Raw genomic sequence first — 19555 nt, forward strand, 5'->3', positions numbered from 1 at the left:
CGTACCCCTGCACATCCACTCAGTACTGGTACCTCGTGTATATAACCAAGTTATCGTTACTCATTGTGTATTTTTTCCCTTGTGTTATATCATTTGTAAAATAATTCTCTCTGCATCGTTGGGAACCACTCACACTGTACACTGACGTACAGTATGCAGCCCCACACACACAACCACACAAATAGCATAGGCTAGTGCTGAAGTGGGCTCTCGTCCCTCAGGACGTAAACTCACCCACACACACACTTTATAACATAGTCCATTGCCCATGTGTGTGCCCATCCCCCACACACATGGACCCTTCATGCCGCACCAGTCTAGTTCTGTCACTGTCTGTACAGCACACCCGCTCACACTGTTCTTTCTATTGCGCTTATTTGTGTGTGTAGCTGTCTCTTTCTGCATCAGCGAGTCATTGTAAATGTGCCTCGCCAAGCTAAAATAGCGATAACCCCTCTCTCCCTCCATAGAGTAATGTGGCACTCAGCAGAACCTCATTTTAAAGCTTTGCCTATCAGAAGACCCTGCATGGTTCAAACTCAAATACAGTATATACTGTACACCTTACGCTTATTAGACTACAGAGACTTTGTATTTCCGTGACTTTTTAAAATATATTTTTTAAAAGAGACAGTCATTGTGGCAGACCCTGAGGGGCTCAATGAGGGTCACAGCACTGTCAGCAGACCCTAACACTGCAGCACACAGAAGTTTTTAAATTAGACAAACAAAAACAAACAAGAAAGCTGCTGTGTACAGTAGTTATGTGGACGGTAGGTTATAGATATTAGATAGGACCCACTCAGCTCGTTCCTAATGAAATGTATTCACTGTCTACACATTTCTTATCTACATAATAGTTTGTTTAATTTAATGTCCTTTCTACTTTTTGGGAATTGTAATCAGAAAAGGTGCCAAGCATTCTTGAGCGTAGGCCCAAGGTGACGCCCTGATGAAGAGGGATAGTAATATTGATGATGATGAAGGATTACCTGATCACAGTGGAGACAGGCAGTGGCGATCCTCTGTCATTGAGCTCCTGTACGTTGACCACCTGGGGAACAGTCTTCAGGGTGGACTCTGTCAGAGAGCCACTGACTGCTGGTTGACCACAAAGAAACGTCAATGACAATTTGTCATTACAACTGACATTTGGACAACCAGACGCACATATTTTGTCACCTTTTCATTCAATCAATTCGAATCATACCGGTCATGTTATTTTGGGCTACCAACAGACTGATGTACACTATATTCAGACGAGTAGTCTCAATTGATGAAAACTTTAAAAGTACTGTTTAATCAATACATTTAATTATTACATTAATTTATTTAAACTATTGTCAACCATTATTCTGCATAGTAAAGTCAAGAGGCTGTCAGTTCACCTCTGATCCTGAGGTCTTTGTCTCCCCCTGGTGTCTGAGTATGAACATAGCATTGAGTTTTACTGTTCAAAGTGAACCGACAGTGAGCAGAATAGAAGCTCTACCGGTCTCTTAATCTGAGTGTCTTCAAACTGTTTTAAATGTAGTGAGATTAACAATAAAAGTTTCTTCCTAGCTTGTTCTTTTTTTAAACTAGAAAGTTATACTGTTATGGTAACATAGCCTAACATGGTCACCCAACACAGAAACAGATCCCCCCCATGTCCTTTGCAGAGCAAAAAAAAAAAAAAGTCAATCGATTTCATACTGTCTCAAGGCAACGTTGTATGTTGTTACAGTGACGGAAAAACGGTCACAAATGCAATGTACTTCCCATTAACTGCAACCCGCCTACCTGGTTTCTGATTGGCCATTTGTCTGAGGAAAGCGGCTTTCGCAGCAGCCTGTTGGGCAGGAAGCGGAACGGGCGTGGCCTTCTCAGTAGGCGGGGCTCCGTGCTTCACCGTCTTAGTGGCTAGTGCCGTGCTGTCGGCACCTCCCATGTTGATCTTATTGGTTGGAACTAGAGAATAATTTGATGACTTACTGTACTACAGAATAGCTCTCTTAAAACCACATAGTACAGCACTTTGACATAAGGTTGGCTGTCCTCTCTGTGTCCTGAAGGTTGATACTAGAGGGTAAAACATACAATATAAATGACATACTACTACACAACAGCAAAGTTGTATTACCTGTTGTTCTCCGACAAACCTGGTTAAATAAAAGTCAAATAAGCTCAATAGTTTCCTACCTGGGCTCATGATGGGGCTGAGGCCCAGGCCTTGGCGCACCTTGCTGAAGGGAGTGGACTGGATGGCCCCAAACCCCGGGGCTATGGAGGGGGTGCGTACCACCGTGGGGTGGCGGGGCATAGAGAGGGGGAGCATGGGGAGGGGGGCAGGCTCAGGCTCTGGTTCTTCCTCCGCAAAATAATGGGAGTAGTCTGGGTCCAGGGCCTGAGACAGGGAGGAGGTGGAGCTCACATCGTCCAGGTCCGCGTAGTATTTGGGAGAGAGGAAGGCCGAGCGGGACAGGTTGGCTGGGGGAAAGATAGAGAACAATCAGGAGGGGTAAACACCACACGTTACTTATACTTCACTGCTCAGTACTGGTCACTGTGTTCTGTGTGTTGGTGTTGGGAATACCTGGAGCGGTGGAGCGGACTGGTGGTGTCTGCCTCTTGGAGAGAAAGTTACGCAGCTGAGACTGCTTCATCGGAGACATTTTGGCTGCAGAAGTTGAAGGAGTCAAATTACATTTACATCACTCAAGCACAATAGTTAACACAGTGAGACACGTGTTGGAAAATGTAAGTATTTTGCCTGGCGATTTCGAGGTGGTCTTGGGAATGGTCTCCAGACTGGCTTTCAGGAGTGCATCCCTCAAACTCTCCAGCTCGTTGTCCAAACTAGTAAACACAGAGGTAATTCATAAGTGACCATTGATTTTTAAACCACTATGCATTAAAAAAAAAAACACTACTTTGCAACACACATACCCCAGTGAAAAATTTGACATAAAAAATAAATAAAAATACTTACTGCCTCTGAACAGATCCTCATGCTACAATAAATCTTCCCACTGTATTTCAGGTATACACCCTTGTACATACCCCTGTTCAGTGGGGGTGGTAGCAGCAGGCTGGCAGGGCTGGCTGGGGGCAGGAGTGCTCCAGGCTGCAGTCTTGTTGTAGAGCCGCAGGGCATGGAGGTCTTTGACCAGTGTGTCCAGTCTCTGCTTCTGCTGGTTGATGATGTCCAGGTTGTTGGCCAAGGCTGTGAATAGAGCCTCCCTCTCTGGGACAATCATGTGTCTGGGAGAGACAGAGGAGTACCACAGAGGAAACTGGTTAGAAAGGAAACATACAATGACAATTGACATAGGAAGTGAAAGAGAATTCTCACTCACTTCTGTTTCTTCTTCTTCTCCAGATGTTTCTCCCACTCCAGGTCCAACACGTCGTTAACATCCTCCACAGCAAACTTTACATACTGGTACAGCCTGCGAATCTCCTGGTCATGGGGAGAAAACCCCAAAATAAATGACCGTCCTACAAAAAGTCTTCTACACGGTGAATTATTTTCAATAGTGTTCTGCTTTTGCCATTTCTACCACATCCACCCTGAGGAATGATAGATGTTCGATATACACATCTAACCATCCATTCCTTATCTATCCAGAGGCTTACCTTGAGTTGGTCTTCACTGCGTGGGTCCAGTGGTTTCTTGTACAGCAGCTGCAGGTAGCCACGGTGTCTGTTGAGCTCACTCTGGGCCTTTGCGTCCTCCGCCCCGGCAAAGCCCTCCAGCATGGTGGTCTTCAGAGTGCTGATGTCCCCATGGAGAGACTGGGGAGAACAAGCACACATACACATGGTAAGAGCCTATGAGGTCTAGGTGGTTGTACTTAAGTTGAAATGGCTCATTTTGTTGTCATAGACCTGGCAACACCAGGGGGTGTGAGTTCATGGGCCACGTGAATGCAACTGATTACTTAGAATTTGACACAACTGGGTACAATGGCAACTACACAGAGCTTCATATTCTGACTCATGCAGGCCTTATCTCTGAAATAATCACATCTAATCAAATGAAATTAAATCCGTACTGTACCTCAGTGGTGTCTTTGATCTCCAGGATGAAGACGTGGAGGTCCTCAGACTCCTTCCTCAGCTCCTTCATCTCCTCTGTGGTGCCCACTCTGAAGTCTGCCTTGTGGCTGCGTGCCTTCAGGTCATCCAACTCCTTCTGGAAGTGGGCGATCTGAGAGGAACACAACCAGCATGAAGCTACCATGGTTCATCCATATGGGTCTTTCTATAAACTCGTGTACATGTGAGGATTTCCTACACTGGACAACTTCTTACAGCTGTTGATAATCTGCCATTTTATTTTTTATCGATGGCAATTTGAATGCACAAAGATACTGTGACGAGATCCTGAAGCCCATTGTCGTGCCATTCATCTGCCACAATCACCTCATGTTTCAGCATGATAATGCACAGCCCCATGTCGCAAAGATCTGTACACAATTCCTGGATGCTGAAAATGTTCCAGTTCTTTCATGGCCTGCATACTCACCAGACATGTCACCCATTGAGCTCGTTTGGGATGCTCTGGATCGATGTGTATGACATTGTGTTCTAGTTCCTGCCAATATCAAGCAACTTAGTACAGCCATTGAAGAGGAGTTGGACAACATTACACAGGGCACAATCAACTGCCTAATAAAGTATATTTGAAGAAGAGGTGTCGTGCTGCATGAAGCAAATGGTGGTCACACCTGGTATTGACTGGTTTTCTGATCCATACCCATAGGTTACGGTTTCTGTGGCCAACAGATGGATATCTACAGTGCATTTCCTTAAGAGTATTCAGACCCCTTCCCCTTTTCCACATTTTGTTGCATTACAGCCTTATTCTAAAATGGATTAAATAAAACATGTCCTCAATCTACATACAATAGCCCATAATGAGAAAGCTAAAACAGGTTTTTAGAAATGTTTGCACATTTATGAAAAATAATAGAAACACCTTATATAAGTATTCAGACCCTTTGCTATGAGATGTGAAACTGATCTCAGGTGCATCCTGTTTCCATTGATCATCCTTGAGATGTTTCCACAACTTTATTGGAGTCCACTTGTGGTAAATTCAATTGACTGGACATGATTTGTAAAGACACACACGTCTATATAAGGACCCACAGTTGACAGTGCACGTCAGAGCAAAAACCAAGCCATGAGGTCAAAGGACTTGTACGTAGAGCTCCAAGACAGAATTGTACCGAGGCAAAAATCTGGGCAAGGGTACCAAAACCTTTCTGCAGCATTGAAGATCCCCAAGAACAGTGGCCTCCATCATTCTTATATGGAAGGAGTTTGGAACCACCAAGACTCTCCCTAGAGCTGGCCGCCCAGCCAAACTGAGCAATCAGGGGAGAAGGGTCTTGGTCAGGGAGGTGACCAAGAACCTCTGACAGAGCTCCAGAGTTCCTCTATGGAGATGGGAGATCTGTCCAGAAGGACAACCATCTCTGAGCACTCCACCATTCAGGCCTTTATGGTAGAGTGGCCAAACGGAAGCCACTCCTCAGTAAAAGGCAAATGACAGCCTGCTTGGAGCTTGCCAAAAGGCACCTAAAGGACTCTCAGACCATAAGAAACAAGATTCTCTGGTCTGATGAAACCAAAATAGAACTCTTTGGCCAGGCATCACGTCTGGCGGAAACCTGGCACCATCCATACTGTGAAGCATGTTGGTGACAGCATCATGCTCTGGGAAAGTTTTTCAGTGGCAGGGGCTAGGAGACTAGTCAGGATCGAGGGAAAGACAAATGGAGCATAGTACAGAGAGAACCTTGATGAAAACCTGCTCCAGAGTGCTCAGGACCTCAGACAAGAGGTCAGGACAACGACCCTAAACAGCCAAGACAACGCAGTAGTGGCTTCGGGACAAGTCTCTGAATGTCCTTGAGTGGCCCAGCTAGAGCCTGGACTTGAACACGATTGAACATCTCTGGAGAGACCTGAATATAACTGTGCAGCGACGCTCCCCATCCAACCTGACAGAGCTTGAGGGGATCTGCAGAAAACAATGAGAGAAACTCCCCAAATACAGGTGTGCTGTAATTGCTGCCAATGGTGCTTCAACAAAGTACTGAGTAAAAGGGTCTGAATACTTATGTAAATGTCATATAAATGTGCTAATATTTCAAAAAAACGTTTTTCTTTATAGGGTATTGTGTGTAGATTGATGAAAGAAAAAAACCTATTAAATACATTTTATAATAAGGCTGTAATGTAACAAATGTGGAAAAAGTCAATGGTCTGAATACTTTCCAAATGCACTGTATATTCCCAGTCCATAGATTGAAATAAATAAATTAGGCCTATTTACTGATTTCCTTATATGAACTGTAACTCAGTAAAATCTTAGAAATTGTTGCATGTTGCGTTTACATATTTTCTTTCAGTGTATTTAGTGAAGTCGACATTATTTTCACAGATTTCGTAATGTAATAATAATTTGAATATCAACGCATTGGTAAGGCCTACCCTTTGCATACCTTTTTTTTTGGGGGGGGGGGGGGCGTTCTATATTAGGCCATACGTACAATTATATAAATTATACAATTGTATAACATTGAGGTCCTTGAAAATATTAATTAAGAGCTTGAAAAAAAAAAAAAAAACGAATCGCTAAAAGTCTGTATGAACCCTGCTTAAAGGATGTATAGTCCTAGGCCCATGTTGTAAAAGTGGAATTATGGGCCAATTTGCAAACATATTCCCCCAAGTACACAAGTGGAACTGCCTAAAAAAAAAAGTTTTGTTGTCATTTCAAAGCATTTTGAAATGTTTATACCAACGTCACCCATTAGACCCATTATTTATAGCAAGACCCATATAGTGTAAATTGGTTGGAGCATGGTGCTGGGTTCGATTCCTTTGTGGGTTAACTCCACTGAATGTGTGTGGTTATGATAATAAATAGGATTCATAGTAATTAAGTAGCAGTAGTTTGAGAGAAATACTACTGGATGAATCTGTTACCTCCTCCAGTATTCCAGCCATGACTGGGTCTGAGTCCTTCCTCTGCTGCAGCTGCCTTTCAAGGGCATTCACACTCAGCGCTACCTAGAGGACGGCAAACAGACAGTTGACTCTAGACACTGCATTTGTCTCTACTATTATGACCTGAACTACAAGAAATTGATTGTTGGTCTAATATCTTATTTATTTGAAAAGACAGATTATGTTTTAGTACCTGTGGAGTGGGTGCACTTGTCTGGGTGGCTGGGGAAGATTTCTGTACAACCGTGGGGGGTGTACTGGTTTTGACTGGGCGGACTGTGCCTGAAACAGAAAGACAGAATGGATATCAACAATATCACAAACCAAAACAATAAAGATGCTAATGTTGAAAAAATAAGTACAGTGCCTTCAGAAATGATTCATACCCCTTGACTTTTCACCACATGCTGTTATGTTACAGCCTGAACTCAAAATAGATTCAAATAGATTTATTTAATCTCACCCACCACACACAATACCCCATAATGTCAAAGTGAAAACATGTCACATTTTTGGGGTGCAAATGTACAGTTGAAGTCGGAAGTTTACATACACCTTAGCCAAATACATTTAAACTCAGGTTTTCACAATTCCTGACATTTAATGTATGTAAATATTCCCTGTTTTAGGTCAGTTAGGATCACCACTTTATTTTAAGATTGTGAAATATCAGAATAATAGTAGAGAGAATTATTTATTTCAGCTTTTATTTCTTTCATCACATTCCCAGTGGGTCAGAAGTTTACATACACTCAATAGGTATTTTGTAGCATTGCCTTCAAATTGTTTAACTTGGGTCAAACGTTTCGGGTAGCCTTCCACAAGCTTCCCACAATAAGTTGGGTGAATGTTGGTCCATTCCTCCTGACAGAGCTGGTGTAACTGAGTCAGGTTTGTAGGCATTCTTGCTCGCACACGCTTTTTCAGTTCTGCCCACAAATTTGATGGGATTGAGGTCAGGGCTTTATGATGGCCACTCCAATACCTTGACTTTAGTAGCCTTAAGCCATTTTGCCACAACTTTGGAAGTATGCTTGGGGTCATTGTCCATTTGGAAGACCCATTTGCGACCAAGCTTTAACTTCCTGACTGATGTCTTGACATTTTGCTTCAATATATCCACATAATTTCTCTTCCTCATGATGCCATCTATTTTGTGAAGTGCACCAGTCCCTCCTGCAGCAAAGCACCCCCACAGCATGATGCTGTCACCCCCCGTGCTTCATGGCTGAGAGGGTGTTCTTCGGCTTGCAAGCATCCCCCTTTTTCCTCCAAACATAACGATGGTCATTATGGCCAAACAGTTCTATTTTTGTTTCATCAGAACAGAGGACATTTCTCCCAAAAGTACGATCTTTGTCCCCATGTGCAGTTGCAAACTGTAGAGTCAGGCTTTTTTATGGCGATTTTGGAGCAGTGGCTTCTTCCTTGCTGAGCGGCCTTTCGTTATGTCGATATAGGACTCGTTTTACTGTGGATATACAGTGGGGAGAACAAGTATTTGAAACACTGCAGATTTTGCAGGTTTTCCTACTTACAAAGCATGTAGAGGTCTGTAATTTTTATCATAGGTACACTTCAACTGTGAGAGACGGAATCTAAAACAAAAATCCAGAAAATCACATTGTATGATTTTTAAGTAATTAATTAGCATTTTATTGCATGACATAAGTATTTGATCACCTACCAACCAGTAATACTCATACAAACTATTGACTCAGGGGTGTGAATACGTATGTAAATTACATTTTCAATAAATTTGCTAACATTTCTAAAAACATGTTTTCACTTTGTCATTATGGGGTATTGTGTGTATATGGGTGAAAACATGTTTATACTTTAATCAATTTTAAATTCAGGCTGTAACAAAATATGGAATAAGTCAAGGGGTATGAATACTTTCTGAAGGCACTGTACAGCTGTATGAATTATGCTGTATAAACAAAGCTTATTATTCTCCTTACCTGGCATGGCTGCAGACTTGGTGACTATGGGCAGAGGAGCGGAATGGCTGCTGGGCTCAGAGAAGGCAGCTTTGGGTGTGGAGTTGAAGGAGAAGGGCTGGGAGGCTGGAGCTGCAGCAGGGGTCTCTACTGTCAGGAATCTGAGAGACAGAAACATAAGCATATCTAGCTAAGCCAGCCAACAAATATCTAAGTCAGGGATGGGCAACTTTGATGGGGGTAGGGACCATAAAACACAGAACTCATCATGAGGGGCCGGTAGTGGCTCGTGGGTCTGCGTACCCACATCCAGACGCTGCACTTGATGAATTTAATTTGCTTCCTCCAATTATTGATAAACATACACCTGTTAAGAAACTGACTGATAGATCTGTTAAAGCTTCATGGGTTGATGAGGAATTGAAAAACTATGGTTGAAAGAGATGGGGCAAAAGGAGCGGATAATAAGTCTGGCTGCACATCTGACTGGGTGACTTACTGCAAATTGAGAAAAGATGTGACTAAACTCAACAAAAAGAAGAAGAAACTGTATTATGAAGCCAAGATCAATGATATAAAGAATAATAAAAAAACTTCAGTACTTTAAATGAAATGATGGGCAGAAAGACAAATTTAACTCCATCTTTCATGAAATCAGGCCCATATAAAAAAACATTTGATGTTGGCAATTAATTTAATGATTATTTCATTGGCAAAGTGGGCAAATTAACAGTGAGCCATCGTATTCACGCATAAAAAAAACAAGCATTACAAGTTTGAATTATGTAAAGTTAGTGTGGGAGGTGGGAAAATTATTGTTATCGATCAATAATGACAAACCTCCTGGCGTTGACAACTTAGATGGAAGGCTACTGAGGATGGTAGCTGACTCTATATCCACTCCTATCTGTCATATCTTTAATCTGAGCCTAGAGGAAAGCCTTCGGCCTCAGGCCTGGAGGGAAGCCAAAGTAATTCCGCTACACAAGAGTGGTAAAGGGGCCTTTACTGGTTCTAACAGCAGACCTATAAGTTTGCTGCCAGCTCTTAGCAAACTCTTGGAAAAAATGGTGTTTGACCAAATACAATGCTATTTCTCTGTAAACAAATGAAGAGATGTTCAGTATGCTTATAAAGAAGGGCACTCAACATGTGCTGCACTGACACAAATGGCAGATGTTTTGTTGAAAGAAATTGATAATAAGATTGTGGGAGCTGTACTGTTAGATTTCAGTGCAGCCTTTGATATTGTTGACCATAACCTGTTGTTGAAAAAAAAACTTGTGTTTTATGGCTTTTCAACCTCTGCCATATCCTGGATTCAGAGCTATCTACAAAATATAACTCAAAGGGTTTACTTTAATGGAAACTTCTCTAATGTAAACATGTAAAGTGTGGTGTACTGCAGGGCAGCTCTCCAGGCCCTACTATTTTCTATTTTTACCAATGACCTGCCACTGGCATTAAAACAACATGTGTGTGTCCATGTACGCTGATGTTCATCCATATACACATCAGAAATCACAGCTAATGAAGTAATTGAAACCCTGCAGTCTGTTTTGGAATGGGTGGCCAGTAATGAACTGGTCTTGAACATCTCTAAAACTAAGAGCATTGTATTTGGTACAAATCATTCCCTAAGTTCTAGACCTCAGCTGAATCTGGTAATGAACGGTTTGGCTGTTGAACAAGTTGAGACTAAATTACTTGCCATTACCTTAAATTGTAAACTGTCATGGTCAAAACATATAGATTCAATGGTTGTAAAAATGGGGAGAGGTATGTCCGTAATAAAAAGAGATGCTCTGCTTTTTTGACACCATACTCCAAAAAGCAAGTTCTGCAGACTCTAGTTTTGTTTTTTCTTGATTATTGTCCAGTCATGTGGTCAAATGCTGCAAGGAAAGGCGTAGTTAAGCTCCAGCTGGCCCAGAACAGAGCGGCACATCTTGCTCTTCATTGTAATCAGAGGGCTGATATAAATACTATGCATGCCAGTCTCTCTTGGCTAAGAGTTGAGGAGAGACTGACTGCATCACTTATTTTAATAAGAAACATTAAATGTGATGCAAATCCCAAATTGTTTGCATAGTCTACTTACAAACAGCTCTGACACACACACTTACCCCACCAGACATGCCACCAGGGGTCTTTTCACAGTCCCCAAATCCAGAACAAATTCAAGAAAGCGTACATATTATAGAGCAATTATTGCATGGAACTCCATTCCATCTTATACTGCCCAAATAAACAGCAAACCTTGTTTCAAAAACAGATAAAGCAACACCTCACAACGCCTCTCCCCTATTTGACCTAGATAGTTTGTGTGTATGTATTGATATGTAGGCTGTGTAAAGTGCCTTTACACTTTTTTTAATGTAGTTCTGTCCTTGAGCTGTTCTTGTGTATTAATGTTTTGTATTATGTCATGCTTCATGTTTTTAGTGGACCACAGGAAGAGTAGCTGCTCCTTTTGCAACAGCTAATGTGGATCCTAATAAAATACCAAATATAGCCCACCCATCACCTAACGAGCAAAACATTTCTGACACTCCTCATGACATCAAAGAGGGAAAAAAGTATATTTGAAAGATTTTTTGCGATGGGGCGGAGAGAAGATTTAGCAATTTGATAACTCATTTCATGCAATTCTACACATTTTGCCATAGGGTGGAGGCAAATGTTTGCAGTTTTTAATATGATAACTGATGATCAATGGGCCCCACCCCAGTCGGTAATTAATCCATGCTTACTACAAGTTTAGATAGCGGGCCGCTAGACTAACTTAACAATAAAATAAAAAATAAATAAATGTTTTTTGTTTTTTTTGCTGACATGGGCTAATTAAGTTACTGCTGATGCACAAACAAATTTCAAAACTGCACCTTGTGTATTCTATTACTCGAACTCTCAACAGTAAGTTGAGACCCTAACGGAGTCGTTTTTAATTGAGTTGAAATTGGTCTGCAGGCCTACAAAAGGGGGGCCGTCAGTTGCCCATACCTGATCTAAGTGAAATGTAAACAGTCAAAGTTATTCAGGTACTTATATCAACCTCTCACCTGTCATTGAGGTTCATCTTCACAGCGGGAGGGGTTGGCTCGGGGGTGCCTCGGAGCACCATGATGGGGGAGGCGGTGGCCAGGCGCTGGGGGGTGGGCTTTGGAGTGGGGGCCGGAACTGGAGCCATTTCCACCACTGGAAGTTTGGGGGCACTGACGGAGAAGGCCGAAGCTGCGGCTGGGGTCTCTGTCAGGGGCTTGGAGGAGAAGGAGAAGCTACCAGAGGTTCCCAAGGCTGGGCTCGCGCTGAAGGCCGTAGAGCCCCCCAGAAAGAAGGCGGGGGGAGCAGTGGAAGAGGGGGGCATGGAGAACGAGAAGCCGGAGGAGGCTGGAGCTGGGGCTGCGGTGAACAGTGAAACAGAGGCAGGGGAGGAGGTAGGTGGAGGAGGGTTTGGTGTGGTGGCCAATGGGAGGCGGAGCGGAGGGAACGCCGCCGGGGCTGATGGGAGAGAGGAGGTTGGGTAAGGGGGCGGGGGAGCTGCAGATCCTGCAATGCAGAGAGGAGAGCTGCTTTTAGTGGATCCTATCACCACACTATTATAAATACTTTACAGTATGATAGTAGTATAGGTATTGGAAGTTTCATAAGACAAATGTATTCAGTAAGATAGAAAAAAAAATACACGATTTGTAAATATGAAAAAGCTGAAGAGGTCCTCCAGACCTGCAGGGGGCAGTCTCTCTCCGTCCAGGGCCAGGCTGGTGGGGGCAGCGACCAGCTGCTTGACCCCAGGGTTGAAGTTGAGCAGTGAAAAGGGGCACAGCACTCCGTCTGTAGACAGCAGCAACAGAGTGGGCGCCGGGGGCAAAGTCTTCTCATCTGCTGTAGTGATATAGCGGGGAAAAGAGACATCAAGTACAGTATAACTAACTAAGTATAACTATTGGTAGCCAGAGAGAAACAAACAGGCATACACACACTAACTGAAACAAAAAGGCAAACACCCAGCCAGACAGACACACACTAAAGCTCATGGAAGATGCACGCCCACACACAAGTACACAGGACATTAACAAAAGCCGAGACAAGTACAAGGACAGAGCATATGAATTGCTATATTGCTGTGAGACGTGAGAGACCTTGAGTTCTTAGTAAGAAACAAAGCCCCGAGCACTTGGAGAAAAACCAGCACTAAAGCCAGTGTGATGAGACAAATAATGAGTCTGCTTGCCTGAGACTGCTCTCTAGAGAGAGAACAACAGTTTGGAAAGCTCAAGGTAAACCTCATCAGCATTCTCAGACATGCTTGTCTGGTTCTGTTGTTTGTTGATGTTCTCTCATTCGTCCGAGTCATTGTAATGAACGTGGGCCTCCCCCTCTCTCTTTCTATCCAATACAGCCTAGGTCTCTCGAGACATCGAGGGAATACAATCATTTAAAAATGCTACTCAAATTGATAGTTTGGTTTGCTGGAGTCTTAAGTGGGGAGCCCAGACAGCAACATCAGTGGTGCTACATGACTGTTTGACTGACTGTAGATACCAGTAGATACCGAGACAGTAGCTTATCACTATTCATCTGACAGCTGCCAAAAAGAACGTGTCAACCAGAGTCGCATACCAAATGCTACTGACTGACACTGAGGAGCGGAACATTGCAGTGTATTGGTAGAAATGTTAAAATTTGTATTTTTCCATATATACACAAACCCTATGTGCTTTAATAAAATCAACTATACAATGCATTCGGAAAGCATTCAGAAAGCACTTTTTCCACATTTTGTTACATTTACAGCCTTATTCTAAAATTGGTTAAAAAAAATAATTCTCATCAATCTACACACAATACCCCATAATGACAAAGCGTAAACAGGTTTAGAAATGTTTACAAATTTAATTTTTTTTAAAAACAGAAATACTATATTTACATAAATATTCAGACCCTTTGCTATGAGACTCAAAATTGAGAACAGTTGTTTCCATTGATCATCCTTGAGATGTTTCTACAAATTGATTGGAGTCCACCTGTGGTAAATTCAATTGACTGGACATGATTTGGAAAGGCACACACCTGTCTATATAAGGTCCCCCAGTTGACAGTGCACGTCAGAGCAAAAACCAAGCCATGAGGTTGAAGGAATTGTCTGTAGAGCTTCGAGACAGGTTTGTGTCGAGGTACAGATCTGGGGAAGGGTACCAAAAAATGTCTCCAATATTGAAGGTCCCCAAGAACACAGTGGCCTCCATCATTCTTAAAATGAAAGACTCTTCCTAGAGCTGGCCACCTGGCCAAACTGAACAATCGGGGGAGAAGGGCCTTGGTCAGGGAAGTGACCAAGAACCTGATGGTCACTGACAAAGCTCCAAAGTTCCTCTGTGGGGATGGGAGAACTGTCCAGAAGGACAACCATCCCTGCAGCATTGCACCAATCAGGCCTTTATGGTAGAGTGGCCAGACGGAAGCCACTCCTCAGTAAAAGGCACATGACAGCCTGCTTGGAGTTTGCCAAAAGGCACCTAAAGGACTCTGACCACGAGAAACAAGATTCTCTTGAACTCTGACCTGAATGCCAAGCATCACATCTGGAAGAAACCTGGCACCATCCCTACAGTGAAGCATGGTGGTGACAGCATCATGCTGTGGGGATGTTTTTCAATGGCAGGGACTTGGAGACTAGTCAGGATCGAGGGAAAGATCAATGGAGCAAAGTACAGAGAGATCCTTGATGAAAACCTTCTCCAGACCGCTCAGGACCTTAGACTGGGACGAAGGTTCCCTTCCAACAGGACAACGACCCTAATCACACAGACAAGACAACGCAGGAGTAACTTCGGGACAAGTCTCTGAATTCCAGAGCCCAGACTTGAACCTGATCAAACATCTCTGGAGACCTGAAAATAGCTGTGCAGCGACACTCCCCATTCAAACTGACAGAGCTTGAGAGGATCTGCAGAGAAGAATGGGAGAAACTCATCAAATACAGGTGTACCAAGCTTGTAGCGTCATACCCAAGAAGACTCGAGGCTGTGATCACTGCCAAAGGTGCTTCAACAAAGTACTGAGTAAAGGGTCTGAATACTTATGTAAATGTGATCTGTTTTTCACTTTTAATACATTTGCAAACATTTCTAAAAACCTGCTTTTGCTTCGTCATTTCGGGGTATTATGTGTAGATTGATGAGGGAAATACAACAATTGAATCCATTTTAGAAGAAGGCTGTACACATTTCACATAAAAATTTGAAAAAAGTCAGGTGGTCTGAATATTTTCTGAATGCACTGTACATTATGAGCTCTACAAACGTGTCCACTACTACAATCAGAACGGTAAACTACTGTAGTAGTATTAGTAATAATAATAATAATAATAATAATAATAATACACTGAGTATACCAAACATCAGGAATTCATTCCTAATATTGAGTTGCAGCCCGCCTTTTGCCCTCAGAACAGCCTCAATTCATCGAGGTATGGAATATACAAGGTGTCGAAAGTGTTCCACAGGGATGCTGGCCCATATTGACTCCAATGCTTCCCACAGTTGTGTCAAGTTGGCTGGATGTCCCTTGGGTGGTGGAGCATTGTGGATACACACGGGTAACTGTTGAGCGTGAAAAACCCAGCTGTGGTACAGTTCTTGACACAAACCGGTACGCCTGGCACCTACTATCATACCCCGTTCAAAAGGCACTTAAATATTTTGTCTTCCCCACTCACCATCTGAATGGCACATATACACAATCCATGTCTCAATTGTCTTAAGGCTTAAAAATCCTTCCTTAGCCTGTCTATTCCCCTTCATCTACACTGATTGAAGAGGATTGAACAGGTTACATCAATAAGGGATCATAGCTTTCACCAGGATTCACCTGGTCAGTTTGTCATGGAAAGAGCAGGTGTCCTTAATGTTATGTATACTCCGTATATATTGAATGCATGAAGAGAAATTACCATAACCAAACAAACATTGGAGATTAGAAATGATGGGAAATAACGGTAAATGTAGGCTACTACTGGTGATATATGTAATGGGGAATTGATAGAGACTAACCATCACAAGAGTACTCCACTATAACTTGTCCTGCCATGGTTGTAGGGCTGTCCCAGACTAAAATAAAGCTCTTGGTCTGTCTAGAAGGCCAGCATCCTGGAGTCGCCTCTTCACTGTTGACGTTGAGACTGGTGTTTTGCGGGTACTAGTTAATGAAGCTGCCAGTTGAGGACTTGTGAGGCGTCTGTTTCTCAAACTAGACACTCTAATTTTTTGCTTTTCTTTCAAAAACAAGGACATTTCTAAGTGACCCCAAACTTTAGAACGGTAGTGTATATGGACGACGAAGATACATGAACGGTAGTGTATATGGATGATGATATGAACGGTAGTGTATATGGATGATGATATGAACGGTAGTGTATATGGATGATGATATACGAACGGTAGTGTATATGGATGATGATATGAACGGTAGTGTATATGGATGATGATATGAACGGTAGTGTATATGGATGATGATATGAACGGTAGTGTATATGGATGATGATACGAACGGTAGTGTATATGGATGATGATACGAACGGTAGTGTATATGGATGATGATATACGAACGGTAGTGTATATGGATGATGATATATGAACGGTAGTGTATATGGACGACGACGATACATGAACGGTAGTGTATATGGACGACGACGATACATGAACGGTAGTGTATATGGACGACGACGATACATGAACGGTAGTGTACATGGACGACGACGATACATGAACGGTAGTGTACATGGACGACGACGATACATGAACGGTAGTGTATATGGACGACGACGATACATGAACGGTAGTGTATATGGACGACGACGATACATGAACGGTAGTGTATATGGACGACGACGATACATGAACGGTAGTGTATATGGATGACGACGATACATGAACGGTAGTGTATATGGATGATGATATACGAACGGTAGTGTATATGGATGACGATACATGAACGGTAGTGTATATGGACGACGACGATACATGAACGGTAGTGTATATGGACGACGACGATACATGAACGGTAGTGTATATGGACGACGACGATACATGAACGGTAGTGTATATGGATGATGATATACGAACGGTAGTGTATATGGATGATGATATACGAACGGTAGTGTATATGGATGACGACGATACATGAACGGTAGTGTATATGGACGACGACGATACATGAACGGTAGTGTATATGGATGACGACGATACATGAACGGTAGTGTATATGGACGACGACGATACATGAACGGTAGTGTATATGGATGACGACGATACATGAACGGTAGTGTATATGGATGATGATACATGAACGGTAGTGTATATGGACGACGACGATACATGAACGGTAGTGTATATGGACGACGACGATACATGAACGGTAGTGTATATGGACGACGACGATACATGAACGGTAGTGTATATGGACGACGACGATACATGAACGGTAGTGTATATGGATGATGATATACGAACGGTAGTGTATATGGATGATGATATACGAACGGTAGTGTATATGGATGACGACGATACATGAACGGTAGTGTATATGGACGACGACGATACATGAACGGTAGTGTATATGGACGACGACGATACATGAACGGTAGTGTATATGGATGATGATACATGAACGGTAGTGTATATGGATGATGATATATGAACGGTAGTGTATATGGATGACGACGATACATGAACGGTAGTGTATATGGATGATGATATACGAACGGTAGTGTATATGGATGATGATATACGAACGGTAGTGTATATGGATGATGATATACGAACGGTAGTGTATATGGATGACGACGATACATGAACGGTAGTGTATATGGACGACGACGATACATGAACGGTAGTGTATATGGATGACGACGATACATGAACGTTAGTGTATATGGATGACGACGATACATGAACGGTAGTGTATATGGATGACGACGATACATGAACGTTAGTGTATATGGATGACGACGATACATGAACGGTAGTGTATATGGATGATGATACATGAACGGTAGTGTATATGGATGATGATATATGAACGGTAGTGTATATGGATGACGACGATACATGAACGGTAGTGTATATGGATGATGATATACGAACGGTAGTGTATATGGATGATGATATACGAACGGTAGTGTATATGGATGACGACGATACATGAACGGTAGTGTATATGGACGACGACGATACATGAACGGTAGTGTATATGGACGACGACGATACATGAACGTTAGTGTATATGGATGACGACGATACATGAACGGTAGTGTATATGGATGATGATATACGAACGGTAGTGTATATGGATGATGATATACGAACGGTAGTGTATATGGATGACGACGATACATGAACGGTAGTGTATATGGACGACGACGATACATGAACGGTAGTGTATATGGATGACGACGATACATGAACGTTAGTGTATATGGATGACGACGATACATGAACGGTAGTGTATATGGATGACGACGATACATGAACGTTAGTGTATATGGATGACGACGATACATGAACGGTAGTGTATATGGATGATGATACATGAACGGTAGTGTATATGGATGATGATATATGAACGGTAGTGTATATGGATGACGACGATACATGAACGGTAGTGTATATGGATGATGATATACGAACGGTAGTGTATATGGATGATGATATACGAACGGTAGTGTATATGGATGACGACGATACATGAACGGTAGTGTATATGGACGACGACGATACATGAACGGTAGTGTATATGGATGACGACGATACATGAACGGTAGTGTATATGGACGACGACGATACATGAACGGTAGTGTATATGGACGACGACGATACATGAACGGTAGTGTACATGGACGACGACGATACATGAACGGTAGTGTACATGGACGACGACGATACATGAACGGTAGTGTATATGGACGACGACGATACATGAACGGTAGTGTATATGGACGACGACGATACATGAACGGTAGTGTATATGGACGACGACGATACATGAACGGTAGTGTATATGGACGACGACGATACATGAACGGTAGTGTATATGGATGATGATACATGAACGGTAGTGTATATGGATGATGATATATGAACGGTAGTGTATATGGATGACGACGATACATGAACGGTAGTGTATATGGATGATGATATACGAACGGTAGTGTATATGGATGATGATATACGAACGGTAGTGTATATGGATGATGATATACGAACGGTAGTGTATATGGATGACGACGATACATGAACGGTAGTGTATATGGACGACGACGATACATGAACGGTAGTGTATATGGATGACGACGATACATGAACGTTAGTGTATATGGATGACGACGATACATGAACGGTAGTGTATATGGATGACGACGATACATGAACGTTAGTGTATATGGATGACGACGATACATGAACGGTAGTGTATATGGATGATGATACATGAACGGTAGTGTATATGGATGATGATATATGAACGGTAGTGTATATGGATGACGACGATACATGAACGGTAGTGTATATGGATGATGATATACGAACGGTAGTGTATATGGATGATGA

The 19555-nt window shown here is 42.5% G+C and overlaps 1 protein-coding gene across 8 annotated transcripts in view; it reads right to left on the bottom strand.

Annotated features, from left to right (window-relative positions):
- nup214 (nucleoporin 214) overlaps window positions 1-19555 on the bottom strand; it is an 88466-nt gene that overhangs the window by 50707 nt on the left and 18204 nt on the right. For 7 of the 8 annotated variants that reach the window (XR_011668782.1, XR_011668784.1, XR_011668783.1 and 4 more), the window contains exons 11-24: window positions 12675-12833; window positions 12011-12497; window positions 8970-9109; window positions 7199-7287; window positions 6985-7068; window positions 4043-4192; window positions 3619-3777; window positions 3339-3442; window positions 3043-3243; window positions 2753-2838; window positions 2576-2659; window positions 2182-2469; window positions 1783-1950; window positions 993-1101 (exon numbers count right to left, since the gene is read on the bottom strand). Coding sequence is in view for 5 of the 8 variants with exons in the window: in XM_071350608.1 (XP_071206709.1) it covers window positions 993-1101; window positions 1783-1950; window positions 2182-2469; window positions 2576-2659; window positions 2753-2838; window positions 3043-3243; window positions 3339-3442; window positions 3619-3777; window positions 4043-4192; window positions 6985-7068; window positions 7199-7287; window positions 8970-9109; window positions 12011-12497; window positions 12675-12833 (2308 nt within the window). In the remaining 3 variants the exon portion in view is untranslated. The remainder of the gene's footprint in view (window positions 1-992; window positions 1102-1782; window positions 1951-2181; window positions 2470-2575; window positions 2660-2752; window positions 2839-3042; window positions 3244-3338; window positions 3443-3618; window positions 3778-4042; window positions 4193-6984; window positions 7069-7198; window positions 7288-8969; window positions 9110-12010; window positions 12498-12674; window positions 12834-19555) is intronic. The other variant, XM_071350609.1, reaches the window with a different exon arrangement.

The sequence above is a fragment of the Salvelinus alpinus genome, chromosome 18 (assembly GCF_045679555.1).
Source record: "Salvelinus alpinus chromosome 18, SLU_Salpinus.1, whole genome shotgun sequence".
NCBI classification, from domain to species: domain Eukaryota; kingdom Metazoa; phylum Chordata; class Actinopteri; order Salmoniformes; family Salmonidae; genus Salvelinus; species Salvelinus alpinus.